At 40.4% G+C, this 27,464-nt stretch overlaps 1 protein-coding gene across 2 annotated transcripts; it reads left to right on the forward strand.

Annotated features, from left to right (window-relative positions):
* Window positions 1-27,082, forward strand: nt5c1aa (5'-nucleotidase, cytosolic IAa). Of its 2 annotated transcripts, XM_084739290.1 has the most exons (7): window positions 1-607; window positions 5,951-5,995; window positions 12,185-12,352; window positions 12,461-12,590; window positions 21,700-21,822; window positions 25,393-25,577; window positions 25,835-27,082. In XM_084739290.1, exons 1-7 carry the CDS (start codon window positions 452-454, stop codon window positions 26,186-26,188), a joined length of 1,161 nt encoding a protein of 386 aa, XP_084595416.1. In that variant the 5' UTR covers window positions 1-451; the 3' UTR covers window positions 26,189-27,082. The 2 variants fall into 2 exon arrangements, with proteins under 2 accessions (XP_084595416.1, XP_084595417.1); XM_084739291.1 differs by lacking the exon at window positions 5,951-5,995.
* The last annotated feature ends 382 nt before the right edge of the window (window positions 27,083-27,464 follow it).

The following is a 27,464-nucleotide window of genomic DNA, read 5'->3' on the forward strand; positions in this document are numbered from 1 at the left end:
GGGGACACTGAGTGTGGAAAAGAGAGTGAGACCGAGATAGCAGCAGATGGACCACTGCACAGCCCTGAAACACACTCACAAAGGACAGGCTGTATATGTGACGGTGTGTGTGCATGCATGCAGAGAGGCTGTGTGTAGGAGGATGAGGTTGTGAATGTCTTTTATGTCCTCTGGAACTGGACGCATTGAGCAATAATCCTCCTGAGGATAAAAAGGAGACAGAAGAGTGAGCACTTTTGCTCTTCACACTTCGGCTGCTTTCACAGGGCAGGTGCAAGCTACTGTAGCAAGCCCGGTTATCAATGAGAGGAGTATCTCGATAAATGCTGCAGACGGTTGCGGGACACTTGTTTGTTTGATTTTGGAGGACAGAGTTGTGTCTTTATCAAAGGTAGAGGAGTGAGGGGAGGTTTGGAGGGCGCCCTTGGGAGCACAGAGAGGGGGATTCTCTATGGTGAAGATGAGTCTGGACCCTGTGCAGGTGATGAGCGGACAGGTCAAAGAGCTCCAAGTCGCCCCCTCGTCCAACGGGGACAGCAGAGAATCATGGGAAGAGAAAGAAGAGTTTGATCAAGACCACTTGGGCCTCACCACCAAGCCAAAACCAGTAAGTGTCACCCACCATTCATAAATGTCACTACGTCTGTGTCATGTGTCTTTTCAGACGCTTGTATTTCCACATCATCAGGTTGCGAACGCCTCCTCTTAAGGTATTTACTCGGCAACGCATTCCTTCACTAGATCCGTCCGTCCATGCTTTTTTTGAGTCAGATGTTTATGTCGCCCACGTGCAGCTCAAAGCGTAGCTTCAAAATGTGGGGGCGGAGGTTAGACAAGGTGAGAGAGTGTCCGAGTTTTTGAGGCCACGGCGTTTCCTCTTACACCCTTCCTTCAAATTATGACTGGAATTTTAATAGTAGACACATAAAACATCTAAAGTGGAATGAGCAGAGCAGCCAAAGAGGCACTGTGTTTTTGAGAGTGGTTAATTTATTTTCTTCAGAAATCATTAATTATTATGCTATTTATGATTTTAGAGGACAGGCTAACAAGCCAACCTACATCATTTATTGTCTAGATTACATTTTATTTTGTTGTCACTTACTTTTTTTTCACTGGACTTTGGTCTTAATGCTCAGTTAAATCTGATTTTATCCATTTAATTACACTATTTTCACTTTATTTCTATTTCATGAACACTTTGAAAATATACTATTGTTTTAACTTTTAAAAGCTGGTTGCTTTAAAATAAAGTTGATTGAATTTGAAAAGACAAATTATTATAGTTGTTATGTTAATTTTGTAAGAATTCAATAAACAATAAACAAAGCATGCTGGGAAGTCTGCTAATATGCTGATCATGATTCTTTATAAACTTAATTTAATGGGTTATTTGAACTCTGTACACTACATTCATTCAACTCATCATTTCAAATTAAAACACTTAAAGTTCTAAGAACTTGTCTTCATAAGTTTTTCAGTGTATTGAAAATAAAAATCAGGAATTTCAAATTTAATTAACTTGAATAGATAAAACTTGTATATTAATGTTAAGTTAATGAGAAAATTGATTACACTAAATTCCTGTGTGATCTTTTACAGTGTATGACAAACTATGTGCACAAAACTAAACTCATAGCTGATTAATAGGACAATCATCAATCATAAATTTAAATATTCTGGATGTAAATGACTGTAGGCTGCAATAAACAACTGGATCATGTGACACTGACAGTGCCACAACTGGATATTTAAGTTGACTCTCCAGATGTTCCTCAGAGAAAGTGAGCTCGAAGCTAATAAAGCTTATTGTGAGTTCCCCCAAAATGATTTGCTTAAATATTGTTCTGCCTCCACTGCAACTTTGCTTCTGAGAAACGTCTGAGAAATAAACAGTCAAACAGTTTGAAAAAGGTTAAAAGTCCAAGCTGACAAGGAAAAGATAAATAGAAACACTGAGTGGCAGTGGCTTAATGCTGTTTATAGCACTGCAGGATTTTAACATAGTGCACAGGACGCACCAGCATTTTCTGGGAATCAGGCTACATGGTCCTGAGTGGCTCTAAAACAGAATTACTCCAATTATAAATAAAAACATACAGCACATTTGAGTGAGAAAGCCTTATAAGAAGAAAATACTAGTGAGGAAAGCAAACCGAGGGCAAGGTACTCGAGCTAAAAGTAGCTAAAAGCTGAGTAATCTCTGCTGCTTGAGGATTAGTGTGGCCACAGTGGTGTATTTTCAGACTGTAAACATCCATTACTGCTTAACTATCAATCCTGTAATAAGGATATGACACTGGCCTAATGGACAACGCAGATCCACCTCTGAAACATCTGAAACTCTGTACACTCTGGGGGTTTAACTGTGCTCACATCTGAAGGTAACAGCATTAGTATATACTGCATGTGATTATTCATCAGAGGTAATGGACCACACAGATTATAAGGCTTTTATTGAATTGAATGAATGGTAATGTGAATTAAGTTGTGGCTGCGATCACATCGATTTTTGTGCTTGTTGTCACAACACAAAAATATAACAGATATCATCACATTAAACTAGGTGTTTCTTAGCATGATGCATATGTAAAGTGAAAGCAAAGGTAAAGAAAAGTGACGTTTCAAAGTGTTTCCTGTGTTCTCATATTTGTTACTAGATGCTAAATATATGTCAAAAAATGTCTCTTTCCTTGTAGCTTGTTGATGAACACAGATACGTGGAACTGTACATGCTAACATATCATAGGCTTAATATTTCTATTCTAGCACAGACAATTTAAACTTTTTATTTACCTCAAAAAAGCATTTATTCCTACAGTAATATTAGAATAAAAGTCCAAACTGTCTCAAACATCAAGGGACGGAATTAACCCTTAAGCATAAAACCTGAAATGAATATAAAAGATAAATAAGGTATAATAATTGAATGTGCTAATCAAATACTTCCTTTATTCCTTTATAATTTTAGTTACAGTAAATGGTCAAGTCTATTCATACTAAATTAACCCCAGTTCCATGTAAACTACATTGAATCTGATGGTGAGAACCAAGAGGGGAAAATGACTTAAGGACTGTAGGTGAGATACATTTGGCTTAATCTTACATATTTGAAAAGGTGATAAAGTATTTTTAATTACCAAAAAACAAACAAACAAAAGACTGGAAAGGTAACAAACAGAATATTGCAAAAGCAATATGTGCAAAAGTGAAAGGAGTGGACAGGGTGTTTGTATGCCACAAATGTTAGCATGTTAGGCTAACTAGTTTAATTCCTACAGTAGCAGCCAAGGAACACATCATTAGCTTACAAAAAAAAAAAAACAGTTGAACAGTAAAGCATAAATGTAACCTCTGTCTTGATTATCCATGTATTTAAGCTATAGTGAAGCAGGGTACAGCTCTGACACGTAACAGACAAAAGGGCGGGACTGAGAGAAAAAAGCAGTTATGAATTTGTTTGCTGCTTCAGCGTCACGGACAGCGCCATGGATTTATCGCTATGAAGCACAGTTAGACTGCTGATATTTCAGAGCTGTGGTCAGGGCCTTAGGTTCTAACTTCCACAATCCTCAGTCAGATAAAGGATCAATTGATCATATTTTTCTTTATTTTAATGTCTTCTAAACGGACCACTGGTGGCTTCATTTGGACTGCTGATTGTTCTGATGGCCTCAGTTATTCTGAAACAGCAAAGCTCAAAAAATGTCCCATTGGACCGAAAGCAAGTTTGACCGACAGCCCATTATCCCGAAAACAAACACCTATTGCTCCAAGGGCCCAGAGCTCCAAAAATACACACTCTCCCTGCAGTTGTTAGTGAGGGTTCTGGTTTGATCAGATAGATCTAACAGCTCATGTGACGTTAGTAAGATCATTTGAAATGTCATTTGGCATGACACCAGAAAAATAGCCTATTACCCTTCGTGTTATCGTACACAAGTAAGGTTCAACTAAACTAAACTTTTTAAGGGACTCGTATAAGACACAGGAAGAAGCACTGATCAAAAACTGTTTACTCTAAGTATGTAAGTATGTAACGCTAAACAAACATTACATCAGATGTCTCTGTCACGTCCTGGCTCATACATGATTTTTAATAAAAGAACAACATTGGCTTCATCGCAGACAACCCTGTAACATTAGCAGGGTTCAGTCACACTCCTCTGTTACCATATCTGCCAAGGCCTGGGCAGACGGCATCATAACTGGCCTTTTACTTATCTATAAATATCAGTCACCCCCCCCTTCCTCACTGCTCCTCTGCACCCATCCTGCCACTTTCTGCTCACACCCTCACCTCTTTATTTTCCCCTGCACCGATTCTGTTCTTTCTCTCTGTCTGTCTCGTGTCTGGACATCCCTTCCACCTCTCCTCTTTTATTCTTGGATGGACAGAAGGGATGTCTCACAGCCTCAGATATGTAAATAACAGATGACTCATGGATCTGGGTTATGCACAGATACCAGTCCTGCTGATCTGGCAGAGCTTCAACAGGATTAATATAGAGGGTGGGAAAAACAAGAGGGGGAAGGTTCAATGACAACTTCTTTTTTTGTGCTTTATGGGACAATAAATGGTGCTGCAATCCCCAAATGCGCATAAAATGCACATGAGTGAAAGGTGTAAATATCAGTCCCAGTAGGTTTAATTATAATCTTTTCCATCATACAAATCAATGAGTAGGAGGTGATTACTGTGTGTGTTACTGTGGGTTCCCGAGGGGGGAAACCTTGTGATCGATGCATTCCCAGTGGGTTGGAGGCCCACTGAGAGAGGGCAGGCTGTTAACACTACCAGGATCAAATCACAGCACAGAGCTGGACTCTGGGATCACTCCCAGACTGGGTGACACGTTATTCATAGAGTGAAATGACTCTAATGGATAAGCTGCAGCAAAGGTCTGGTACATCTGCAAGGCTGTCTCTGAGCAGCAGTCACAAAGATACACAGCACACTGCGTCATTGTGTTCTGTGCAACTATATGGGGAAAACTTGGCTTGGCTGTCAGGCACTGCAAAAAAATATTTATCTTATGTCTTTATGCAAAATTGAAGGTGCTGTATACAATTTACTTCTGTATCAGCATCACCAGCATCACAGACCAAAACAAATTCATGAACTTAATAAAGCTTCAGGAAAAAATGTCATCTCAACACGCACTGCTCACAGAAGTCAGATCAAATCATATTTATTTTATATTACATTGCTCTGTGATATTTTAGTTAACTGTTACAAGACATGTGACCAGGTAGCTGCCATATTGGCTCTGGTTTCTAACAAAGACTCCCAAAACTCACATCAAACTGTGATGATACAGATTATGTTACAACAATGCTTATTTCGAGCTTTAAAAAATTAATAAACATATTACAGAATACTGTTTAGCTCTAATACAAGGTATATTGTGATCAGGGTGGCTACCATTTTGGCTCTGGTTTCCAATGGAGACTCTCAAAACTCAGATGAAACTGTGAAACTAAGCTTTGCTGATCAAATATGGATCAAGATTATTTTACTACCTGCTTTTTTATTGCTTAAAATGTTTTCAGGAACATATTTTAGTGAACTGTTTAGCTTTAAAATGAGATATATTGTGACCAAGTGGCAGCCATTTTGGCTCTGGTTTCTAATGGAGTCTCTCAAAACTCAAATCAAACTGTGAAACCAAGCAGTGCTGATCAAATATATATAAAGATTATGTTACATAATTTTAAGAATGTATTTCAGTATACTGTTTAGCTTCAATACAAGATATACCTTTACTTTGTCTTAACATAACAAACAGTTGTTTGCTTACATCTAGTTGTGTATTACACCTTTGAAATATTCTTTACAAGACAAAAATACAGATAACAGTAATTATGGGTGGATTGTGAATGAAACTCAGTTGTAAATGAATGATCTCTGAATACCCGCTGAATAAAAACAAACTGTCATTTTGCTAAGGTGACAGGGAGACGAGCCCGGAAGGTGGAGGGAGGCGTGTTCTTCGTAAGTATGTCCCATCATCATGTGAGGTCAAAGGTTGTGTCCATGGCTATAATGAATGACCATCACCACTGCCCTCTCACCTTCCTTTAACCTCCTCTGTGACGGCTGTCGATGTGCCTGCATGATCACGGACACGCCCACTCTACTAACCAACAACCCGACCTGATGCATCGTCACGTGTGCTGTCATGTTGATTCATGTTGTGCTGGATAGTCACTGGCTGCACTGAGCGAATGAACCAGCATGCTGTGGTCTGATCACTACACAGCCACAGAAAGCTGTGGCTCTTTGATTTGTAAGTTCATGCTCCTCTGAGTTTTGAATTTTAACATGAGCTGACAGATTATGTGCTCTGCTATAGGCTGAAAAGAAATGAAATTTACGCCTAGAGTGTGAGCATCTGAGGCCAAAGAGTATACTAAAGTTGAGGAAGCAGTGTGTAAGTTTCCTCTGGTTGACCTAACTTGCTTAACTTCCACGGTATCTTACTGATTGGAAGACGTGCTAGCCTTGTGAAGCTTACAAACTGACATTTCTACCTCCTTTTTTGAGCAAGCCCACATAGCATTGGTTATGTCCTGTTAACGATTAAGACACTGAATATTTGGAAAGACCCATCACTCATGAGGGGTATTCACACTCCATATTCTTAAGTTAACCCTGGGATCTCTTAGCCACCTGTCACACACATACTGTTAGCCCAGGGCTGAGCTAAGCCCAGATGATTCACACTGTTCTCCTACTAGCTCTGAGTTAAATGTCCATTTGTACTGCAAATGATGTGAACATTTTAGAATCCTTTTAGCCCTGTTTCACATTGGATTTAGTGGGTTTAGTTGATTTTCAGGTGATAACCCCACAAACTTGGGGCTAACCCTGCTCCAGCAAGCCCTTGGCTAAAATTGGGGTTAGCCCACTTTGGAATGTGCCATGATTGTACCAGTATGAAAGTTTTCAGCTCTCTTAACCTGGGGCTAAATCTTGTGAACTGCAAGCTAGGCTAACTACCAAAGCTACCATTCAGAAAGTGGAGGGGACCCAGTTTGCTATTGTTACCACTGCAGTAAAGTTTACTTTTTAAAAACTTCATCACCTGCTGAGTCACTGGTAGTCTGCATCACAGGAAGTGGGCTGTTGGAATAAGCCTGCCGTTGGCTGACTATTGCAGATGGTTTTCCTTCTTCCTGTTTGTGGTCATGTCTTCATTAGAGATAGTAATCCTAGATTTATCAAGCTCACAAGACTTGCATGTGTTGTTTCTGCATTGTGCATGTTGCACTAACTAATTATGTTTTGTAATGTGACAAAGGTGTGGTTAAGGTCTGATTAGGTTTAGGGACAAAAACTTGGTTAGAGTTAGAAAAAGATAAAGATTTACAGTAGGATGAAATGATCACACTCACACACTGCTTTCAAAGGTCTTAGTACTGTTTTCAAAGTAAACGTCACCACGTGAAACAACAACAACAACCTTCCAAGGAGGAAGGAAGTCACACGCAAAAAAAGCAGAGAGAATCCATTTAATTTTCAAAATAAAAGACCCTGTGCAGACTGATCATAAAGGCAGACAGAAAAGAAACTGCTGAACTATGTAGCCGAACCATTGTAAAAGCACAAAAAGCTAGGAAAGAGGACCAAATCAACAAAATCTGAGCAAGTAAACATAATCAGTCGGTCAAAATGCGCCACTGCTGAAACACCGCTGGTGGGACCTGCAGCCAGAGGACAAATCAAAACAGTGGCATGGATGTGTCATGCCTAGTGGAATCTACGGGTAACCCTAATCTGGTTGCTAATTGTATAGCCTTTTCTTTTGCAGGGATTTAGCCATTTTAATTCCAGCACTCACCTCCACACATGCAAATGTTCCCCCAAAACAACCCATGGTGCTAACTCCTGTGCACTCATTAAATATTTGTCCTGTATTTTACAAAGAAAGAATGGTCTAAGTAGCATTAGCTGGATCCTGTTGTCATAGCAACAAGTAGCCTATTCCCCTGACCTCAGCACTCAGAGTGGGTCACCCTGAATGATGTCATGAAGTAACACAGAAGTGCTTAAAGCACAGCTGCACTGATATTGACATTTTATACCAAACACTCAAGCAGTTTTTACAAGCAAAGCTCCACATTTAGCCGATTTTCGCGCACAAATATTATTTCTACCTTCCCCCGACTCTTGAACTTTTGAAGGTCCTGTGTGCTCATTTAGTTTTGTCCTGACAACAACCTTCACATGCACCCTGTGGAGAAGCTGCCTCTCCCTCTGGTGACAAAACAAAGCTAAGGTCATCAGTGTGTGGTACAAACTTTACCTTTACACACGTCTGTGTTTGTATATGATTCCACATAGGCAAAGCCTGCAGGAAGGTGATGTGTGTCAAGCAGTTAACCTCGTATTTTTCTTCATAGTCAAATTGATTGAGTCTAATGTGAAAGCATATGTGTGATTATAAATGTATGACAAAGTACGACAAAAGATACACATATTGTATGAACAATACGTATGTACAACCCCAAATCCAAAAAAGTTGGGACAACATGTAAAATGTAAATAATTTTTGTATTTGTATTTGTATTTATATTTAATTAAATGTAACACAAAGACAAAATATTTAATATTCAATTTTTGGTAAATATTTTTGTAAATATGATCTCATTCTGAATTTGATTCCAGTAACACGTTCCAGAAAAGTTGGGACAGGGACAACAAAAGACTGAGAATGTGGTCATATGAGTCCACATCTCAAATTGTTTTTTGGAAATCATGAACATCGTGTGCACCAGGCTAAAGAAGAAAGGACCATCCAGATTGTCACCAGGACATAGTTGGTGTTACTGCCCCACATCTGTGAAGGCCCCATTAAGGCTGATGTTCTGGAGCAACATATGCTGCCATCCAGAGGGACGTCCACGTATTTCAGGAAGACAATGCCAAGACACATTCTGCATGTGTTACAACAGTGCAACTTTGCTGCAGAAGAGTTCAGGTACTAGACTGACCTGCCTGCAGTCCAGACCTGCCTCACACTGAAAATGTGTGGTGCATTATGAAGCAGAAAATACGACAACAGAGACTGTTGAGCACCTGAAGTCGTATATCAAGCAAGAATGAGCAAGAATTTCACTTACAAAACTTCAACAATTAGTGTCCTCAGTGCCCAAATGCTTACAGCGTTGTTAAAAGAAAATGTGATGTATCACAGTGGGAGACATGCTCCTGTCCCAACTTTTTTGGAATTTGGGTTGTATTTATATGTGTAAAAACACGAGTTAGAATTCAGGTCAGTGGACACAGAAAAGAGACCTCTGCAGACAGGAAAAAATGTTAAAATGGTATTATGTTTAATCAAATTTAACTTTTAATCTGCTTAGATGTGGGTCAGGATTAATCCTGACAAGGTGACGTGTGTGTGTGTGTGTGTGTGTGTGTGTTAATACAGGTAACATGTCAGCAGGCGCTGGTGTTGTGATGGAATGAGGCTAAATAGAGGGACAGTGGCTCAGTGCCCCTGTCAGCCTGTGGCCTATTTACCAGCATGCAGCCATCAGGACACAGACACAAACATGCGTGTGTCTTAATACACAGATTCCTACGTTCACGGCAAACACAGAATGAATGTTGACACATATTAACCCAGAAGCAGTGTTATTTATTGCCATTATCTGCTTTTGCCTTTTATTTTTCCAGTAAAGTTGAACGAATTGTACTAATAACTAGTTAACAAAATTAAAATGAAGTAAAATAAAATATTCAACATTATCTTGATTATTGGAATTATTAGATTAGATTTATTTTATCATTAGATTATTTCAGGCAACATGCTTGATTTAGAGCCTCTTTTGAAAAATAGAACCAAAACATCCTTGTACCCATATGTGATACACTTGACAGCACATTCAGGGCGACATTTACAAGTTGTGTGCACTGTTATAACACTCAAATACACTTTCACAAGCGTATTATTGTACTGTAACTGAGTTAGCCCCCTCTTCTGCCCCTTCAGCCGTCTCATCCCACCCCCCAGATATGATCAGCTGTCCGCTGTGGGCACTAATGCCGGCTGCCCCTTTAGGAATGCCGCCCCCCCCCACCACAAGCTAGAGCCCGAGCGTAAACACACACATTAGGCAACATGAGCGCAACATGAGGCCGCTGTGTAATGTAGCACAGAGTTTGCGGAGAAGTCTTAAATGTGACTCTCGCAAACACACACACACACACACACACACAAGCTCTGATATTGTATGTTCCTTTGGTGAGTCACTGTGCAGCGACCAGCTGATATACTGTAAGTGCGTGCAGACAAAATATTAGAACCATCTTTCAGTTTTATGCAGTATAATTTAACTACTATCTCCAACATGAACACATAATTTAAACTACTAAAGGGTGTTGGAGTGCTAACTAGCTAAGAAATTAGCAGCTCACAGTAATTCTGGGGCAGTTTGTCAGTTTGACATTTTGTCAACCCAACCCAATACAGTATGAGGGAGTGTAGAGTCTGCGACACAGGATGTAGGCTGGTGGTAGACCTTTCTTTAGTGCTAACACGACGTTAAAACTAAGTGTGGTTATACTGTAGGTCTGACTATGTGAGATTGGGAGTTTATGAAACTTATTAGGGGAAGGGAAGAGTATTTTATTTTTATTTTTGCTGTTGTTGAGGGGAAGGTAATCTGACTTTTTTTCTTCTTACTCTTCTACTAGCCCCGATTATTAAAGAGATCAAAACAGTTACATCAAAAAGGTGTCTTTTGTGTTCCAGTGTATGACTGTTTACACTTAACAGCATTACTAACTCGATCATTTCTGCAGGTGTTTTCAATCCACAGCATATGGGTTGGGCACATTGTAAAAAACAGTTTTTCATTAAAGTATTAGTTGTCTAATTTGAGGTTTATCATCTTCAAGAAGTTGTATGACTTCAGTACTATTACAGAATGTACATTGTCCACCTGTTGAAATCATACTCCAAACAGAGCAGCATATCATCAGGAGCGTGTCCACTTTTGTAAGAAACAGGGAAACACACAGTTGCTCCCATAAGTCTTTGTTTCAAATTGCTAACTTTAACACCTTAAGCGTTATACAATTAGCTACCTTTATAACCTATAGCTAGCTTTCACATAAACAGCTTACCTACCGGTCTAGAGGACACGTTATGAGTTCTGCATCAAGCTCCCCTTACTTGCCGGGAGCTCTCTCAAGCACAGAAAAGCAACACCAACTGTTGTTAGCTTCTCTCTCTTGTCACTTCTTTCTTTACCACTGAACGCGGTGTCTGTTCCTCGGGGCATTGCTACTATTTCATCCTCTCATTTTGGACTGAGATCAGACTGGACTCTACAGTGACTCACCATCACCTCTTGGGGTACACAGTGGTAGTTAGCATGCTAACTTCAGTAGATATGTCTGCGAGGTCCTTGACATCATTTTAGTTTTAGTCGATTTTTGAACTAAAGCTCTTACATATATCTTCTTTGAGGTATTGGTGGCAGGGTTTTGCTGTTTTTTCCTGAATAAAGGGAACAGTCCGAACAAATATTTGCAACATGGAGAGCGGTCTTGAAGCTTCAGCCCCCTCCTCAACCCATTAATTTTGTACAGAGTTGAAAAAAGGAACAGACTAAGCTGTGCTCAGGTAGTTGTTGCAGCTGTATTGCATTCTTGCTGCTGTTGTGAATGAAGCACTGGGGAATGGGTGGTCATGTGACCATACCTGCATAGTCTTCTTATCCTGTGATTAGAGATGACACTACTCTACTAATGACACATCTCCATTCATACAGTTTGCTGCAGCTCTAAGACAATTAAGATGTTGTAATGGTATTACAACAGACAACAGGCATGACAGTAAGTGAAATGCATCACATGTTTTTGCATGTAGCCCAGCATGCATTGTGATGTAAAGAGCTGTAATGAAGTTTTAACGATGCTGACCATGAGGTGTCTTGTAAAAAAAGTAACAGCAGCAATTCTATATGCATGAACTTATAAAAGGGAAACATTCAAAGTATTATTAGCAGGGTCACTTTTTTACCACAGGTAAAAACAGACTCATCCACCTCTCCTCCCCCTGTGTTTTCCAGTCATCATCCCAATGGGTCATCACTGCTCGCTCATCCTTCCTTTCCTTCTGCTCCTCATCATCATAGAATTTTCTGTCTTTTCTCTCTTTTTCTGCAGCCGAAGCCAGAGAACGCAGTGACCATCGCTGTTTCATCCCGGGTCTTGTTCCGGACTGAGCGGGAGCAGAAGGTGTTCGAGCAGGAAGGAGTGGAGGAGTATCTGAGATACCAAATCGAACACGAGAACGAGCCCTTCTCTCCAGGACCCGCTTTCCCCTTCGTCAAGGTTAAAGTCACATAGATATATCCTGACATTTGTTGGCAGATTGAACATCTGACTGTGTTTTTCTTGGTGTCCTGAGCTTCTTAGCTGACTGTTGCTGTACCCTGACAGGCCCTGGAGGCAGTCAACACTCGTCTCCGGGAGCTCTACCCACAAAGCGAAGAGCTGTTTGACATTGTTTTGGTGACGTACAACCATGCACATGTAGGAATCCGGCTCATCAACACCATCAACCATCACAGTAAGTCTAACAGAGATTTATTTGTAAAGATGTGGCCTCAAGCAGCAGGCGACCCTCAGTGGCACAGTCAGAAGACACAATGCCGCAGACAGAATGGCTGTAAATAGCTTCATGCCATTGAGACATTAGTAAGAGATCAGATTTCAGGAACCCTCACAGACACTTACGACAATCCAGTTTGACAAGATCATTATCTCACTCTCCATTTAGCCAAATGGACATAGACACCCCTGCCACTTATAATAAAACTCTGCATAAATATCTAATATACATTAAATAATATAGAACGGGAAAAATAAAACATAAGAAGGAAAAGTACAAATAATAATATGAGCCAAAAGGAAAAATATTAAGGCAGCAAAGAAGGCAGATGTGGTCAGTTACTTTGTGCAGACATTTCCCAGGTGTAATAGCGACAGATTTCCACAGGTTTCCACTGTTTTGTCAAATATGGAGGAGGATCCACTCATAGTCTCAAGATCATGCAAGATCACACGAGAATCAGTCTTGCCAGGCTTCAAGTTATATGCTTGCAGCCAAACCACGGACCGATCAGCGTCCTAGAAGACACTACTGGAAGCTGAAGGAGTGGTTTGATGTGACAACAGACAGAAGCGAATCAACTGTCTGTCTTGTGTTAGTGTAGATGCTCCTACAGCATTAGTTATATCAGAACTGCAGTGAAAGAAGAGCAAATGTGGGACTGAAGGCTTCTCTCGATGGAAATGATATTCTTGTTTCTCATCTCTCACATTACATTGTATGGTTTGTTGATGTGATTGGCTGAAGTTAGTCCTTGATTGATGGTGACAGATAGATGATTGATCCAATCACCTGCCAAGTACTTTTTGGAAGTGCCCTGCCCTTTTCCACACAATTTCTGAGGACAACTTCCCAGATGCTCCTGTGTAACAAATCATCTGGTGTGTCAGGCTATTGGGCGACAGGTGACTTCCATTTCCATTTCCACTATAAAGGCCCTTTCAGACACAATGTGGTCGCTGGGTGCAGTGATCTTGAACTTCTGGCGGAAGCTCATTTAGCTGTGCACAATGTGATGCACCATGTTGCTTTGCGCAGCAGCAAGCCTCTGTTGTGTGCTGCAAACCATTGAAAATAATAGGTTTCAGAGCGCAGCAGTGCTATTGTCACTTTGTGTCTGAAAGGCTCATAAGATGTATAGAAAAGCGCTGAAAATGGAGTTACTCCTGTGGAAAGGGGGTATTCCAAACAATACTGTGCCTGTGACAAATGTGCATTGCTCAAGTAGAATTTCTGAAAATGTTCAGAATATTTCAGAACGTCATGTGAATTGAAGAGGCTGGAGCTTTATGGCAACAGTCACAGACAGTGTCTATCTCTGAATACACTTCATGGAGTGACTGAATTTGATCCAGTGAAGTGGAAAGTTTTGTATTTATAAGGTTTTCCTACAATGTCCAAAGCTAAGAGAAAACCATGGTCAATGAGTGGTTCTTGGTTCTTTAGTGTATTTCGTTGTATCCATTCTTTGACTGCTTTTCCACTGCAGGGACCACGGTCAAAGTTAAGTTCCAGAAACGTTGTTTTACCTCCCCAAAAGTCCTTGCTTTGGAAATACAGGAAGTTTGGGGTTGGGGCTTGCAGCACTTATAATTTCTGATTGGTTGAGTGCTTGCAGCATTTCATTTTCATCACCACTGTTATACAGTCTGCAGTCGCAAACCAATTATGCTGAGGACAAAATCTAGCAGCAACAACTGTTACTTTTTCACACATCAGTGGATTTTTCCTAATCTTCGCAGGTCTTTAGACCGCAATGTAAATGAAGACAACAACTGTCTGAAGAAAAGTTTTAGTTCCTTAAAAAGTAGTTCCTGGGACTAAACATATGTACTTCACATGGAAACGCAGCTTTGTGACTTTGTGTTATTATGAAACTGTATCCTTATGTAACTTGGACTGTAAGATGTTAAGACATGCATCGATATAATGAGATAATCCAACTTTGTGTGGATACTGAGGCTGACGTAAACTCAGCTGAGAAACAAACAACAAAGTGTATGAACAGCTGACTGACTGGATCCTTCCCAGGGAACTCTCAGACCCTCTGATGACATCTTCCTCACAGACCACTTCCTGTTCAGCTCTACAGATGTTTTCATATCCTCAGAGTTCAAGATTACCTCCTTTGGGAAGCAAGAATAATCCACGAGGCCCAAAACAAAAACAGGTCTGAGTGGAGCCACCAAAGCAACACACGACCCTCCAGATGCCTCCATGTTAGATCTCTCTGGTGGCTCTCAGTGTGAGGGGCCCGATGCGTTCAAACAGTCCACTGACCTGGGACCTTTCCTACAGAACTAAAGGAAAACACAGCTTCTCTGATGTAGCAGCGATACTGCACAGGCTTGTTGAACATCATCCCTGCAGTGTCGACCAGTGTCGGTTCTCTGTGGGTGACAGTCATAAAAATGATTAAGAAAGAAACTTGCTCTGTAGCTTTTCACATTTGAAACTGAATCTGGGTTCCTCAGAGAGACATCCAGAAACTCATTTATCTCTCAACAGCTGCTTACATTACTATTTTTAGTGGCTGCACGATCAAGTATTTGTTTGTCACCTTGCATGTGGATGACTGGGCGACTATAGGCTACAGTTACAGCATTGCATTGCTGTGAATGACAAGGTCCCTTCCAGCAATTTCTTGCATCTACTTTGTATAAATACGTCATACACTTATAAATAAACTATATCGCATCGGGTTCATTGGCTTGTCCCCATAGGAAAACCTTTTTTGGTTTCTTGTAGAACCCTTTCAGGAGTTTCTACTTAAAACACAATATGAAGGGTTATACCAAGAACCATCTGTGGAAGGTTTCACCGGAACCCCCTATGATAGGCCTTTTCCACCAAACCAGCCCTGTTCTGGTCCAAGCATCTAATTTCGAACTGATCTGAGCATTTCCATCAAAAAAATAAATTGGTCCGGAAGCCGAAAAGCTGGTTCCCAGCAGGAACCAAAAAGTAGCAGGTTTTCCTTGGGAACCAAAGTGGGTGTGTCACATTTCACAGGTAGCTGTGCGTGGTGCAGCGACTTCTGTCGATTATTGATTACAATGGTTCTACTCAAATCAGGTGGAAATGTGGGCTGGTTAACTTGGTGGAAAAGGGCCCTTAGAGATTCAACAGAGAATCCTTGTATGATGTAATGGTTCCACCCAGAACAGTCTCTGGGTGCTCTATCCAGAACCTTTCCACCTTTTAAGGGTTTCATTTAGAACCCACCCACAGGGCCTTACCAAAAACCCATTTATATTCCAAGGGTTTTATGTGGAACTCACCTAGGGGGCTCTACTGAGAACCCTTTGTATTCCCAGGATTTCATCTAGAACAAAGCCAGGGGGAGCTAAAAATTTTCAACACCATATAACCTTCTTGTCCTCTGAGAGTTCTCCAGAGAACCATATTGTATTCTACAGATGAGGAAAAAACACAAGAACACAAGTAAAATGAATTGATGATGGAAATTCCAGATACATCTACTTTAAAAAATACCATCTGAAACATGGCAAACTTTTGAATATTTAAGGGTGCTGATCATTCAATGCTCTTGCCTTCAACAATCCTTGAAGATCTCTTTCTTCCAAAAATGGTTCTTCTGATGAAAAGGGTTTTTAATTGAACCCATAGTCTTAAAAAGAACCCTTGATGAACCCTTTCCTCAAAAAAAAAAATTCTTCAGAAGCAAATGGTTCTGGGTAGAATCCCAGTCCTTCAGGAAACACCATTTCAGAACCCTTATTTCTGAGAGTGTTGGACCCAAGGTCTAAGATGACTGGCAGGTCCTGTAATGTGCTCCGCTGCGTGCAGATAATTGAGATTTCATGTGATGACATTATCGTTCTCTATGGAAATCAAAAACTCGAGCCACTGCACAACCTCATATATACACACAATGTGCATAATGTCCTACATGGACACACCTAGCTGCTACTGCACGATGAAGCTGCTCATTCTTTGATGTGACAGCAGCGTCTTTGCTGTCCTGCTGATTTCCTGCTTTCCTATTACCATGTTTCAGATCTTCTGAACAAGCAAATAAATCATACAAAGATAGCTTATATGAAAACATTTTGGCAGCAGAAAAATAAAGATACAAAGACATCAATAGTGAAGAGATTTTCCCTTGAGTGACTCCCACGCTGAGGCACCCGTCAAAAAGGCAGGGGACGCTTGGGAGATCTGATATAATGCAGTACAGCATGGTGGGGGGGTCAAACTCACCAGGGCCTGACTACAAAGCTAAATAAACCATTTAGAAGACAGTTGGTTCTTTGAATGGTGGCGAGATCACTTAGGGGGTTTGAAGAACACTGTCTCTCTGTTTCTTTTAGTCTCCATCTCCATCTGCCTTTAGTCTCTTTATGAGTCATATTGTGTCTGCCTTTGTTTCCATAACTCTTACTTCTTTTAAAACTGCACTGCTCAACTTTGCACTGTGGCCAATCCAAATAACAGGAAGACCTTGACATCAGATACATATTGGAAAGTTCACATTGGATTGAGCTCTGTCTCACTACAATTCAGGTTTAACTTTTAACCTTGAAGTTCCCATGAATCAAAATTAATGTTGAAGTGTTTTTATCAGATATACAATGCACCATACAGCATCTTTCTGCCAGCATTTGGTCCAACAAGGACAAAAAAGTCATTGTGTAGATATAATCAAGTGTTTCAGAGTTAGTGTTTTTCTGGAAAACTGAAAAACTGGTGGCTCATCCTGCATACACTATATTTATATGCAATGAAATGTTTTTTTGAGTTTCCTAATGGAAAGATAGCTTATCCAACCGCTAACTTCCATTTGCTCCGTTAGCTAGAGTGCCAGGAGCCAAACCCAGCAAGAAAACCACACTGGTACTATAGCCTATTCCCTGTCATCAAACTGGCCTCCGAGGCTGTTTTCGTGGCTGATCTAGCCATGGTCACTCAGAGCTCTCAGTCCAGGAAGAGTCAGCTAATAGGACCGCTCTCCTTTCTACATCCATTGACCACTTTAGCAGCATGGCAAGGGAGTGGCATGTAACGCACAGCGCTATTGGCTATTGTAAACCCCAATCACTACAGGAAACGTGAAACAATAAGCACTACTTTGCTGTTTCATGGGAGCTTTAAAGTGTTTATTCAGAAGATTATTTCTGAATGTTCTCTAATGTTTTCTTAACCTGACACACCAGATGGTTTGTGGCACAGAACCAGTAAGTTGTCCTTAGAAATCTGAAAAGGGCAGGCACCCAAAAAAAAATGACTGGATGAACCATCTGTCAAACACATCCAACACAGGCTAGCTTCAGCTAATCAGATCGACACTTTCATGAATACTTATCAATGTTGTCACACCTAAAAACCAAAACTACGCCTGTAGCTGCCTGTAGTCCTTCCTAGGATGCTGATTGGCTGCACCACTTTTCATGTGGACACAAATGGATAACCTGAAGACTGGCAAGATGGATTCTCACAAGATCTCACAAATCCAGTTGCATCACAGTGCAAATGCTGTCTTCCTTTCCCATAAAATATTTAATAGTTTTTACTTAAATCAACAGTCTGAGAGGCTTGAAGGGAAAAATTACTTGTGTGTTCCTCTGCTCACAAATTATAGACATACTGAACATATGTCAGGGGCTGCAAGGGGACATTGATCCATTTTGAGGGGGGTTACTCGTCAAAAAGATTGGGCACCACAGCACAAGATCACATTTTTGTGTGTATGTGGCACCAAATGTCCTGCGAGTCCTCAGACTTTGCGTTGATGGCGGCTCATTCTACAAACTATGACCTATATGTACTTCTTTTTCATTAAATGGCTGTTGGGGAAAAGCTACCTGTTAGCATCCTGATGAAAATATTTAGTGAATAAAGCATGGTGTGCTGGAGATGAGATGTGGACAAGTTTTAGTTTGTTGGATACGAATTGAAGCTCACTGTTTTATTTAGAAAAAAGTAACCAATGTCTAGTATCCAAAACAACAACTGTAAAGCTAGTGTATATATAGGAGATATAACATCTATATGTGAAAAAAGCTACAAAGTCAATTCCTGCTAACATGATGAAAAAAGGTCTTGTAAATACTGATATTTTGAAATAATGACTATTCAAAATAATGAGAAACTTTCTCAAAAGATGACTAACTAATCTAGAAATAATGACTTCCAATCTCAAAATAGTTTTCCATAAAAATCAAATATTAGTACAGATGAAAATGTCTCATAAGATCACATTGAATTTGTTTGATCTTCCACTGTTTCACTAAGACAATTTCCCACCAGTTTAATGCCTGACTTCAGAATTTCATTTGTGTTTATTTGTAGTAACAGGACACCCTTTGTAGTTGTCCGCATTACCATTTCCAGTTCATTTTCATGAAAACCTTGGAGTGAAACAAAAATAGCTAAAACTCTGCTGTAACACTGCAAAGCTTCACAAACAAAAATTCATTTCTGCGCTGCTGCATGTTGATCACATCACAAATATGTGATATCAGGGGAGCTCAGGGAAGTAAGGTAACAGAAAACTAAAAAAATTAAGTTTACTAGTCATCAGTAGTCCACAGCCTGAGACAACAGTTGTACAATGTCTTCTATGATTCTGGAGAGAGAAAGTTCAGCGTTTAAGTCAGAGAAAATAAACTTGGTTATGTCATCAGAGTTTCCTTGGGCTTGGACACTAAAAAATTTATAAAAGAAAGTGTTTTAAAATCTGAGGTTATGCGGTTTGACAAACAGGAATATGTGAGCTAGGTATGGTTCATTAAAAATGCCTGACGCCTGGTTGCATTATGTGAAATGTAGGATACAGCTGTTGCGGTGTGTCACTTAAACCAAACTGAATGTCAGGATATGTCAGCTTTTGCTGCATCAATTTTGACAATTTTTATGCCTCTGCATCAGTCACAGCTCTGGCAGAAGGCACCAGTGGCAGACTGTCTGAGGGGCAAGGGCAAAAAAAAAAAAAAAAAAAAAAAAAATGAGGGCACCAGCTGCATCAATACACCAAAGGTCGTGATGCACTTTACCACATTTTATTTAGGAAAGGCAACCCAGAGGGAACTATATCGTGTTGTTTTGGACACTGGGCCACGCCAGAGGGATTTATCATGTTTTAGGGGCATCCAAGAGGGCACTTTTACTGTGTTTTTTTGAATGTGGGGGCAAGGTATCATGTTTTTGTGTCATATGTCCATCCATCCGTCCCATTCTCGTGAGCTCAATATGTCAGGTCCATCTTTGGGGAATTTCATTATATCTGGCTCAAACTTTTACTCAAGAATGAGAAGACTCTCAGTCATCCAGGTCATGGAATTCATAAAAGCTCATCACAGGCAACTGGACTTGCTTATGTTCTTCAAGATCCTAAACAAGTCCAGTTGCCTATGACAACCTTGTACGTGGACTCAAGGATGAACTGATTCAATTTTGGTGCTTAAAGTGCAAAGGTCACTGTGACCTAAACATTACTTTGACTATCATGTTTTCGGTCTCAACTCAAGGACAGATGCAGCAATTATGACAAAAGGTCAGACAGAAGTTTAAAAGGATTAAATCAAAGGTCAAAGATCATCGTGACCTCAAAAGGCCATGAGTATGGATTGACGAATCCAGATTTCACACGCATGTTGACTGGGATGAGACAGTGAGTACATAGTACTGGCACTGTATCCGCTTTCACTCTTCCATCTCATCCATTCTGCTCATTAATTATTCTTATTATTAGACGGCACCCTCCTTCACACAATCAAGTACAGCATTATGGCTGAGTATCATTTAAAAAATTACGATACCACTACCAATACCCTCAAAGTGACTGATACCAATGGATGACTTCATTTGATACCTGTTTTTTCAAAGGTTCTCCTTTACAAAGAATGCTTTCAGTGATTGGTTGAAAGACAAGGCATATAAATAGCCTTTTTTTTTCTAGATCTGGGTACCAAAAGTATTGAATGCAGGTATCGTTTGGAGAAGTTTTGGCACTGGGTTATTTCAACTGACACCTTAAAGGTACTGAGGACTGATACCCAGCCCTGTATGATGTTCATTAGTTAATACATCCATGATAATCCCCTATTAATCAATACAAAAAAATGTATTCATTGGAATCATATCATCAGAATAACTTATATCTAGCCATTAAGACAAAAAATACACTTTGAGTCTGACAGACATGTACGTAAACTGGAAAGTGGCTGCTTGGAGAAGACATACAATTATAATTTTATTTTTTAAAATTTGTCTCTCACAAGTCTGTCATCTTTAATGTGGATCAAGTCAAATTTCTTGCCTAGTTAAGCTTTAAATAAATGCCCTCACCTTGCAGGCTCTCCTTTCATCATCAGCACGCTAATCTCCCACCCACACTAACCTTCACTTTTACTATATCTCAATCTATCTCGAGTGTCGCCCACCTTTTCTCATCCTATTATCACCTTCAAGGCCTCTCAAACTCATTCCATCACACTTTCATCCCAACATTAGTCTATTACTTTACTCCTGTGCCCTTTCTAATGGTCCCCCATCATCTGTACTCCACGTTCCCTCATAAATATCAGCTCATTTTACCTGCACGGCTCTGTAATCATGGATCTGATTTCCTAATATCAGTCTCCCCTCGTTCTCTGCATACCGTCTCTGTGCTGCTCTTTGGATCAGCCCACAGCGACTTAAGAGCCTCCCTCAGCCAAAATGCAAACAGACACTTTCCCACCAGTCTTAATTCATTCTGCCTCTCATGTGCACAGCCCTGGCCCTCCTGCAGTCCCCTTTTCCCCCTACTTAACCCCCTCTTTGGACCCTCTCCCATCCTCTTGTAAGTTTATCCTCTCACTCTGTCCTTACCACCCCCATCACCCTCCACTTCACCCCCTGAAATTGCTCATTGTGACCTCTGAGACAAATTCAAAGCCTAAGCTTCCAGGAGGTATAAGAACTTTTCTGTTTTGTTTCCGTATCTCATGGTTTGTTCAGATACAAATAAATACACACAGAACAAAACTGTAAATGATCTGTAATGCTGACATTTAACACTGAAGCTAAACACTGTGTCGCTGTTTGTTCCTCTTGTCCACAGATCTGTTCATCGAGAGGTTTTGTATGACGGGAGGAAGCAGTCCGATTGGCTACCTGAAGGCCTGGCACACCAATCTCTACCTGTCTGCTGACGCTGAGAAGGTCAGGGAGGCGCTGGCTGAAGGTGAGCACACACATGCATACACACACAGATGAGGGAGATAAAGTCTAATTTCCTCCACCAAGGACATTATGTTTCTGTTCGGTTTGTTTGTTGTGGATTATTGAAAAACTACTGGCCTGATTTTTGTGAAACTTGGTGGAAGGTTGCAGCATGGATGAAGGAAGAATCCATTAAATTTTGGAGCAGATCTGAAGCATGGGTCAGATACACAAATAATTTTCACTTTCAGGAATTTTATTGTTGTTTATCTGGAAATCGATCATCCCTATTTAGTAGAAAGATCAACTGTAACACCGGTAACTATGACAAAATAATCTTAGGGATTATGCATGATTGAGATTTTTTAAATTAACATTTAAACATTCTCATGTACCCCCCTGCAGTACTCCAAAATACCTCTAGGGACACTATAACACTATAATTTGGGAAAGACTGTGTAGCTGTCTGGACTGTTGGCTGTTGGTGGAGGTCTGCGCTCTCTGAGTGATCTTGTAGTTGTATAAGGTGTCTGTTACTTGAGAATGAAAGATGAGCTACAGCACAGCAAAGCCAAAAAGTAACATGACTGGAACAGAAACATTTGTAACTCACTACTCACTGTACCAGTGCGTAGGCTTTGAAGCAAACACCGTCCCAGGTCTGTCCCAGTCTCAACATGTTTTTTTTTCTTTTTACAACATTCAGGATATGATGTTTGCTTTGATGGTTTTTTTTTTATTATTATTATTCATTTTCCAGATTTTGACTTCATCCAGGGCCTGTATTTATCAAAGTTGTTGGAGAACTTTAAAAAGTGCTCTGAAGAGTTGAGGTGTCTGTTCCAGTGCAGCAACATTCCCCACTGGGTTCCTGCCAGGCTTAAAAACTTCCTTTTCTGGGTGCTTCAAATTCCTGTGCCAGTGGTGTAAACACTCTCCCGGTGCCCCAAGCTCCCTGTCTGAGCAGTCAGCTGATAATAGAACCACTAGCTGCACAGCTAACTAAGCTAACTTGCTAATGCAAGCTACAGTTATCAGCAGTTAGTGGTTACTCTGGCAACATGCTGCCTCCTCTTTGTTTGATTTATTATTTCTGCTGGTGACCAGTTCTTACATACTGCACCTTTAAGCAATCTAAATGTGCAAAGTAACTAGTAACTAAAGGTATCAAATAAATCTAGAGAAGTAAATACACAATATTTACCTCTGAAACAACGTGAAATAGAAGTAGAAAGTGGCATGAAGAGACTCAATACTCAAGACATTTCAGTATGTAATGTATATCATGCTCACATCATCATATTTTGTTTTACTGCCAACTGATACATAAACCAAGTTGAGGATTCACTTTTGCACATGGCAGAGTATGATGTTCCAGAGTATGATGTTCATATTTACAAAACACATGACTGCAACCCTAACCTGCCTATAACCAGAATACTAGTGTGCATGCAGATGTTAAAAAAACATCACAAATGAGACGTCACAGTCACAACATTGCAGGGTTTGTAGGGAATAAAAATAAATAAATAAATATATATGCCTGTGAAAGAGGACTTTTATTTCATAATGCTACTTTATTTCCCAGCTCCTTTTATTTCAAACTGTTATATGCAAATGAAGGGGGCATGGAGACGGACACCTAGTTGACAACAGAGAGTGTAGGCAGTACAGCACGGGGGTGGCTTTCTTGCCCGGTTTGTCTCCTGGCAGCCTGCTCTGGCACCCTGATTTAACTGTTGTCAAACTGGCGTGAGTCAGTCTTGGAGGCCGTGTTCGGTCTTCCTGCTTTGGAGCCGAATCAGAGAGATGACCACACCCGCTTCATTTGCATATAACAAATAAAAAACGCTGGGGAACAAATGTGGCATTATGAAATCAAAGTCCCTTGAAATAAATAAATGTCATTCCTGCCTTCCAGACACCCACCCTTTCATTTAATTCTTGTACTTAAATATATTTGCAGACTTAAAACTTGCTTCAAGAATGCCTATCTAACTTTATTGTTATCATTGTGATTATAATTGCACTTATAAAGGAGGAATGATTGAAAAGTCCATTGGCAGTTTGTTTTTTCAAATATATAATTTCAGATAAATGGAATAAAACATCAACGCTGCCTTCATTTTAAATGGAAAGTATGTAAGTAGGATGCTATTAAATTCTAACACACACACAGGGAGCCGCGAGTATACGCTCTGAATATTTCTGCTGTTTGCATAATGAGTAGCAGTGACTGACGTCTTCTCCAGTGCTGCAGGGACATTACCATAAACTAGCATATTGATTATTTCCTCTCTTTATATGTTCCTGATGGATTCCTGCACGTCATGGCATATCAAAATAGACACTAAGGGGAATACCAGTAGCGCTCTGACTGTGGCTCTGAATATATATCAGTATTTGAAAATATGGGCCACTCTCTGCCAAAGAAATACAACATGTTAATATGCTCCGCTGACAAGGAGCCAGAGTCAGAACATACTGATGTGAAATTTGTAGGTCTTGAGGTGACAACCGCTTCTAAAGGTTTAAATTTGTTCAGTGCGGCACATTTCATGTTGCATTATTATTGTTGTCAAAAAGCAAATTGTACTGAAATAGAGTGAGGAGACTGAAAATCCTGCCAACTGATTAAAACAAACAAGATGTCTATTAGCTTGATTTACACAGAATCTTGAAAATTTAGATTTTCTAGCTATCAGAACCGGAAAACAACATATTGCATCTACTGTCACAGTTTTTGTGTGTGTGTGTCTGTGCTGAGGGGAAAATTAATTGGCATGCTGATTGATCACAGCGTGGCCACACACCCCTCAAGGTGACTTCAGGGACATTCTTCATGTGACTTACAGGCTTAATGTCACTAATGCAGTGACTCTGTGGGAAGTGCACACCCACCAACAATCCCCCCTCCCACAAACAAAGGAAGCGTCCTTGACATTTTGCTTGAAAGGTCTTAATTAGCTGCGTAGCCATTAATACTTCCTGTAAGCTGAAGGCCATCACAGGTCTGTTCTAAGAGTGTTTTTTTTTTAAATAGCACTATAGCTGTAACAACGGCATGAAAACATTCCTGATTTTTTTTCATTTCTAGCAGGAAGTGAAGTGATGTGAATTAATCTGAAATAAAGAAGTAGTAAAGTGCAGTTATGTGAAGTGAAGTGAAGAAGTGTGCAGTCAAATAATGTCAAGTAAAGAAGTGAAGTGAAGTGTGTTTAGGTGAGGTACAGTTATGTGAAGTGAATCGAAATGCAGTACATTGAAGGGAAGTGAGAAGTGGAATTCAGTGCAGTGAAGCAAAGAGGTGGAGTGAAGTGCTGTGAAGTAATGTGAAATGAAGAAGTGAAGTTCACTGCAGTGAAGTGCAATTCAGTGAAGTATGTGAAGTAAGTTACACAATGTGAAGTAAAGATGTAAAGTGAAGTGAGGTGAAGTGGAGTGAAGTAAAATAAAATACAATGGAGTGAAGTAAAACAGAATTGTGGAAGTGGAGTTTGCAAAACCACCATTTCCTTTTAACTGCCTTCAACTACATTTTGTATTGTTGAACCTATTCTTATCGATCTTTCTGTCCACGTTTTGTGTTCAGGCATTGCTGCAGCAACCATGTTCATGACAGACAAGATGACAGAGGTATCAGAGTCCCAGCTGAGGGTGGCGTTTGATGGTGATGCTGTTCTCTTCTCTGATGAATCCGAGCGCATCTTCAAGGCCCACGGGCTGGACAAATTCTTTGAGCATGAGAGGGACAACGAGGACACACTACTGGATCATGTATGTAATTTTCACTAAAAGTGTGTTTGGACATTTTCTCTTGAACAGTCGCAAGTGTGCTGACACCATCCTTTACACTAAATAATCATTGATGGAATCAGTACAGTTAGAATAGTAGAGATTAGTTTTTTGTCATTTGTAATAAAAAAATGCCTCTAACATAAATTTAGGCAGCAAAATGTTGGTGAGCTCCTTACATTGCATGTAAAATTTCACCTTCTCTGCTTTATTGTAGTCTCTGTCTTCCTCTTTGGCAGGGTCCCTTGAAGGGCTTCCTGGAAGCTCTGGGGAAGCTCCAGAAAAAGTTCTACGCTAAAGGGCAGCGCCTGGACTGTCCAATCCGAACATACTTGGTCACAGCTCGCAGCGCAGCCAGCTCTGGGATCAGGGCGCTGAAGACACTCAGGGCCTGGGGCTTGGAGATCGATGAGGCCTTGTTCCTTGCAGGGGCACCGAAGGGCCCCATGCTAGAGAAGATCCGGCCCCACATCTACTTTGATGATCAGATGTTTCATGTGGAGGGAGCAGCTGAGATGGGCACCATCGCTGCTCATGTGCCTTACGGCATTGCACAGAAACACCCCAAAAAGAAAACCAGTGTGGGAAAATAGCCAGCGGGACTTCAGATACCAATGACACGCTCATCCAACCAGAAACAGAACAAGAAAAGAAGGATGGGATGGAGAAACATCTTTAGAGAAGAGCAAAGTCAAATTGAGAGGTTTAAGAGAGCTTGGAAAGACGAACTTGTACTGAATCGTATGTGGAAATGCATCATTTCCACACTGTAGCAACTGTAAGTCTTCTTTTATCACAGTTTAAACTGTCTCAGCTTAACACTATTATGTTAGAAGTTACATACAGGTCCGAACCTGAGATGATCTGGATGCCAAGTGTCCCTCAGCTTTACATTTCAAAGCCTCAGTCTACTCAGTACTTCAGTGTTTTGTCAAATCTTGCTTCATACAGGAATTTCGAAGGTGCTTGATTGCGACGGCGACCTGCCATTTCTCTCATTACTACGTGTCTTCACACAGAATACACTTCTTCAGTGATTGCTGGAGGAATACAGATTGAACGGCGTCACAGATATTTACATACTTCCTGAGACTACACTGTATGTTGTCAATAAATGAGCCATAAGCACAATGCAGAGGTATTATGAGGATATAAGTTATAGTGATGTACTGTAGCACAAGAGTCATAACTTAAAGTTGTTTTGATCATTTTACAGTTTGACTTCACAAGAATGTAAAATCTTTTGTTTGCAACTATACAAAATGTGTTGTATATTACTGAATATTGACTGTATTATGGCAGATGCTATTAGCACCCAGGTGTCAGTAGCCAACAGTGCTATTTGCACCCAGGGCAGAATAGCCAATGCAGCTATTTACATGAGAATGTATATAGGCTAGAAAGGCAGAGACAAGCACCCAGGTGTACATAGCCAACAGCCAACTATTTGCACCTTGCCTGTAAATATTCAATCTGGCTATTTATATCCCCAAACTGCCCCAAAATAATAACTCACCAAGATCTAAAAATGAAAAGTTAGCACCGACTTCTAGTTTGACCTAAAACTCAAACGCTAATGTCCTGGTTCAGGACCCCAGTGTCGCATGGGAAAGTCCTGTGTTTAACTCATTAATCCACCATGACCTGCTCCCTACTTTGTTGCTCTTTAAGGGAGCTGGGTGTAAATAGCTGAACAGCCGCTGTGTGACTATTTTCACCCAGGTGCAAAAAAAAAAAAGACACTGTCACTCTGTTATATTATCAACTGTCGTGTTAGTCCAAAACAAATATAGAAAGCCATAAGTTTCAGTTGGTGCCTTAGTTTCTATGAAGACACTATTTTTAGCCAGTTTAACCAGCAGTGTGGTC

The sequence above is a fragment of the Lutjanus erythropterus genome, chromosome 16, assembly GCF_056507025.1.
Source record: "Lutjanus erythropterus isolate fLutEry1 chromosome 16, fLutEry1.hap2, whole genome shotgun sequence".
Taxonomy (NCBI): Eukaryota; Metazoa; Chordata; class Actinopteri; order Lutjaniformes; family Lutjanidae; genus Lutjanus; species Lutjanus erythropterus.